Source organism: Cyprinodon variegatus, unplaced genomic scaffold, assembly GCF_000732505.1.
Source record: "Cyprinodon variegatus isolate N-32 unplaced genomic scaffold, C_variegatus-1.0 Scaffold378, whole genome shotgun sequence".
Lineage (NCBI taxonomy): Eukaryota > Metazoa > Chordata > Actinopteri > Cyprinodontiformes > Cyprinodontidae > Cyprinodon > Cyprinodon variegatus.
The window spans coordinates 709675-714569 of NW_015150831.1; the positions used below are offsets into that span (position 1 = coordinate 709675).

The following is a 4895-nucleotide window of genomic DNA, read 5'->3' on the forward strand; positions in this document are numbered from 1 at the left end:
TTTCATAGCATTTTTGATGCCATCAGGAAAAATTATGTGAAAAATATGTTTCACAGATGCTAGTTGAATACATGCTAACAGAATAAAAACCAAATACACATAATTTGGGGCTGCCAGGTGGAGCAGTGGGTAGCACTGTTGCCTTGCAGTAAAGTTAGCATGTTCTCCCTGAGCATGCGTGGGCCCTCTCTGGGTACTCCGGCTTCCTCCCACAGTCAAAAAACATGATTATTAGGTTAATTGGCTTTCTCTAAATAGGGGGCCATGTCCACCAATACAAGTTAATGTTTAGTCCCATAATTCAAAACCCTAAACAAACAGTTCCCGTCTAAACCAGAGGATGGCAGCAGTGATAGTTTCAAATGAACTGTTGTAATTGATTACATTCTAGCTGTTAGTTTATTAAGCCATCAAATATCAACAGTAATACAGTAATTAAACATCTACATAAACTTACTAACATTAACGATGACAAATACAGAATGTATGCTCTTTTCAAAGCTAGTTTTATGGGGAGAAAGCAAAGATGTGTCTTTGCACCCTTCCTAGGAGTCAGGTATGTAATTAAAGATAAATAACATTTAAACCTGTTTAATGTTGTTTTTTATTTATTGATAATAGACAGAACTATTATTAAATAAAGGTATAGTAAGACACTTCCAAGTAGGGCTCGGTGATAAAGAAAATCTAATATCACTATACATTTGGGCTATATCGCGATACACGATATGTATATCACAATATGTTTAAATTACCTTCAAAAACAATGGATATACTCATTTAAACTTTTGGTTTGAAATTTAAAACATTTTAACCACCTCAAAGCTTTTCTGCCACATTATGTCTTTTGGTGTCAGTATTAGACCTTTAGTAAGATCCCAGCAACCAAACAGGAAACAAAGCAAAAACACAGAATACTGAATAAAATGCTAATTAAAAAAAGGCCCTTTTGTGGATAATAATCATTAAAAAAAAATTAGAATGTAAAAGAAAAATTGACCTCAAATTACAAAATAAACGTGGAAATACTGTCCAACAATTAGAGCATTATAAGAGCATCTCCGAAATATTTACATGCTGGGAATTTTAAAGAAGCACAAAAAGTTGTAAAATTGTGAACATTGCCAAGTTTAGAAAACACCTGCAAACCTTTGAACAATATCGCATCACAGGTATTAGAGCATCTAAAAAACATTTAAATAACGTAATAAATAGCGTCTGTGAATTCCCTCCATCTCTTCCTTTTTCTCCCATATGGGCTCGCCTTTTCAAACGACGAGGCCATCGGCTTCACAGCTGGTTGATTTAACGTTTAAATTGGTGACGCAGAGTTTACAACATTCTTCATTTAGCAGCAGATTACTTTTCAGGTGGTGGAATAAATTTGCACTGCTACCCTTTGCAGCAATAGTTTTTGAGGCACGTCTTACAAATTAGCGCCTTTTGTTCGCCGTCCAAACCGCTGCTTAGCTGAAACACCTGCTGTCGCCATATTTTGTTTGCCGGTTGCTGTAGTGTGCGAGAAAATAATCATGTTTGGAGGAGGTGTTTATGATGCATTCAAAGTGTGTGGGAAAAATAAAACTCAGTGAAATAGATGCAGACGGCTTAATGTCGCCATGCAAATTCGTACTCGATGGCGGAGATAGTCATTTTAACTATCGCCACGGGGAAACTCAAGATACATCGAGAATATTCGATGTATCGCCCACCCCTACTTCAAAGTCATTTTTTAGTGTGTGTTTCTCCTTCAGACCATCCTGCCTGGTCTAAAATAAAAACTTCTGCCTTCGGTCACACGAAGGCAGAAGTTTTTATTCTTGTGACTTTTGGCCATTATCATCCAGAGCAGTGAATCTACAATGAGTGGCTGAAATGGAAGCTAACTAGAAACATGGAGAGCGCCGTTCACAATGGTGCTAGGTGAGCATGTCACAAAGTCTGGCATGTGGAACAACCGACAGATAAAACACGGCGAACAATGACCACTACCTGGCCACCCCTATGAAAACCACTGCAACTTGGATGAATGCTTTGGACCAACTCTGGCTACCCATTTTAGCTTAAAAGCTGTGTTTTTATTTTTGGTTTTGTCTTTACCAACAACCCCTGATGTGATGCTCTTGTGTTCCAGGTCAGAAGACGTGTCTCCACCTCCATGGCGTGTTCCCCTACATCTATGTGCCGTACGATGGCTGCACACAGCAGCCAGAGCGCTACATGCGGCAGGTGGCCTTCAGCATCGACAGGGCCCTCAACGTTGCCATGGGAAACCCCGCCGCCAGCACCCAGCATGTCTTCAAGGTGGTGCTGGTCTCTGGCATGTAGGTGTCTCTCATCAGCTGCTCTCAGCACCGACTGCAAACAGTTTCACTCCTATTCACCGTGTCTGTTTATTTTCCTCCCAGGCCTTTCTATGGTTTTCACGCCAAAGAGAAGCACTTTATGAAGATCTACTTGTACAATCCTCAGATAGTGAAAAGGTGAGGCTAACACTGATCAATGCAGACTAATGAAACTGGAATCATCAGGGGGTTTCTGTTGTCTAAAGCTATTGAATCCCTAACGAGTCGGCCAGGACTCCCTGAACTAAAATCCATTTCTGAGTGTCCGCAGGTGTGCATATGATAGGAAATAATTACTTTGCTAACCAGAAATAAATAAGACAAAAAAACTCAAGTTTTTTAACAAAATCTTACAATTTTGTTAGTCGATCATTGAGATCAATTTACATAATTCAAAGGAATTTGTTAATCGATAACTTTATGATGAACATTTATGGCTCTTTACACTACAGGTCCTGATATTTCCCACACAAACAAAGACATTGAATGGAGCTGTTATTCCAATGCCTTTCAGGTTATCTAATGAGAAAAAGTTATTTCCAGACAGATCAGGCCTCAATGTCAGCTGGATTGGAGCATCAACAGCTTTTTATTTTGACACCTAATCAATTATATTTCAGCATAATAAAGCCGTCATGAACGCAGTATTTCTAGAACAAAAGGTCAAACTGATTTCATGAATAAGTTGAAGGTGTTTGTTTTAGATTAAGATGAGCGGGTCATTCAGCACCATTTTCACCAGTATGAAGGTTGAATGTAAACATGGAGCCTGCGGTCTACCAGACATTGTCACTACCGGATCCGTCCCGGAAGCACGATCCATCCTGCGCATGTATATACAACCGGGTGTCCATAAATAAAGTAATTATGGTACTAAAATTACTTATTTTTATCCTTAACTCACTAAAGAATACTAATACACATCTTTAAATAATGTTTTATTACCTTTGTGAGACAATTTTGATGCTTTTTACATTTTCTTGGTTAAATTGTATCTCTGACGTCATCATGGGACATGCTCAGAGCAGCCCGGCTAAATCTGATTAAACCATGTTTATCTGCATTTTAGTTATTTCTTTCTTTAGGTTACGCACTATATACCATAATATTAACACAAAAAGAAAACATAAAACTCAAAAAGATTAGATTTATGTTAAAATCCAAAGTTAAAAAGAATTAGCCACCGGAAGTAGCGTAGGAGATCAGTGATTAAAGAAAGTATTTTAAGGCATTTATTTTCTCAGGAAATACATTATTAACCTTTAACACATTATAGTTTAGTACGTTTACAATTTATGAGAAGGGAAAAACATTATTTAACATTATTTGCACACGATTTTGTTTTTAACAAAATAAAATCGTGTGCGACCTGGATGTATATCTGGGTGCACAAATGAGCTGATGGCGCATGCGCAGAATGGACATAGCTAAATTATAGTGAGCAAATATTTAGCACCCTGCTATTTTGCAACTTCTCCCACTTAGAAATCATGGAGGATTCTGACATTGTCATTGTAGGTGTATCTCCACTGTGAGAGACATGATCTAAACAAAAATTCAGAAATCACAGTGTATAGTATTTTTAACTACTTATTTATATGATCCAGCTGCAAATAAGTATTTGAACATCAGTTTATCAGTTAGAATTCTGACCCTCAAAGACCTGTTACTCTGTCTTCAGAATGTCCACCTCCATTTATTATCCATAATTAGATGCACCTGTTTGAGGTCGTTAGCTGCATAAAGACACCTGTCCACCCCATACAAACAGTAAGAATCCAACTACTAACATGGCCAAGACCAAAGAGCTGGCCAAAGACACTACATAGAGACAGAACTGTAGACCTCCACAAGGCTGGAAAGGGCTACTGGGAAATTACCAAGCAGCTTGGTGAAAAAAGGTCGACTGTTGGAGCAATCATTAGAAAAAGGAAGAAGCTAAACATTACTGTCAATCTCTCTCAGACTGAGGCTCCATGCAAGAACTCACCTGGTGGGGTCTCAATGATCCTAAGAAAGGTGAGAAATCAGCCCAGAGCTGGTCAATGATGAAAAGAGCTTGGACCACCGTTTCCGTGGTTACTGTTGGTAATACACTAATACCCTCATGGTTTGAAATCATTCATGGCACAGGAAGGTTCCCCTGCTTAAACCAGGCATGTCTTCATTTTGCCAATAACCATCTGGATGATCCAGAGGAGTCATGGGGGAACGTCATGTGGCCAGATGAGACCAAAATAGAACTTTTTGGTCAGAATTCCACTAACCCTGTTTGGAGGAAGAAGAATGATCAGTACCATCCCAAAAACACTATCCCTACTGTGGTAGCATCATGCTTGGGGGGTGTTTTTATGCACATGGGACAGAGGGACTGCACTGTATTAAGGAGAGGATGACCAGGGCCAAGTATAGCCAGATTCTGGGGAACAACCTCCTTCCCTCAGTTACACTGCAAAAAATGTAAATCTAAAGAAGTTATTTTTTCTTAGAATAAGTGCATTTTGTCTTGAGGCGGTACTTTGTCAATGGAACAAGACAATTTACATTTAA

At 38.8% G+C, this 4895-nt stretch overlaps 1 protein-coding gene across 1 annotated transcript in view; it reads left to right on the plus strand.

Annotated features, from left to right (window-relative positions):
- Positions 1-4895, plus strand: part of rev3l (REV3 like, DNA directed polymerase zeta catalytic subunit) — a 90578-nt gene that overhangs the window by 28276 nt on the left and 57407 nt on the right. The window contains exons 2-3 of the mRNA XM_015386795.1: positions 2135-2324; positions 2409-2483. Coding sequence (XP_015242281.1) covers positions 2135-2324; positions 2409-2483 — 265 coding nt within the window. The remainder of the gene's footprint in view (positions 1-2134; positions 2325-2408; positions 2484-4895) is intronic.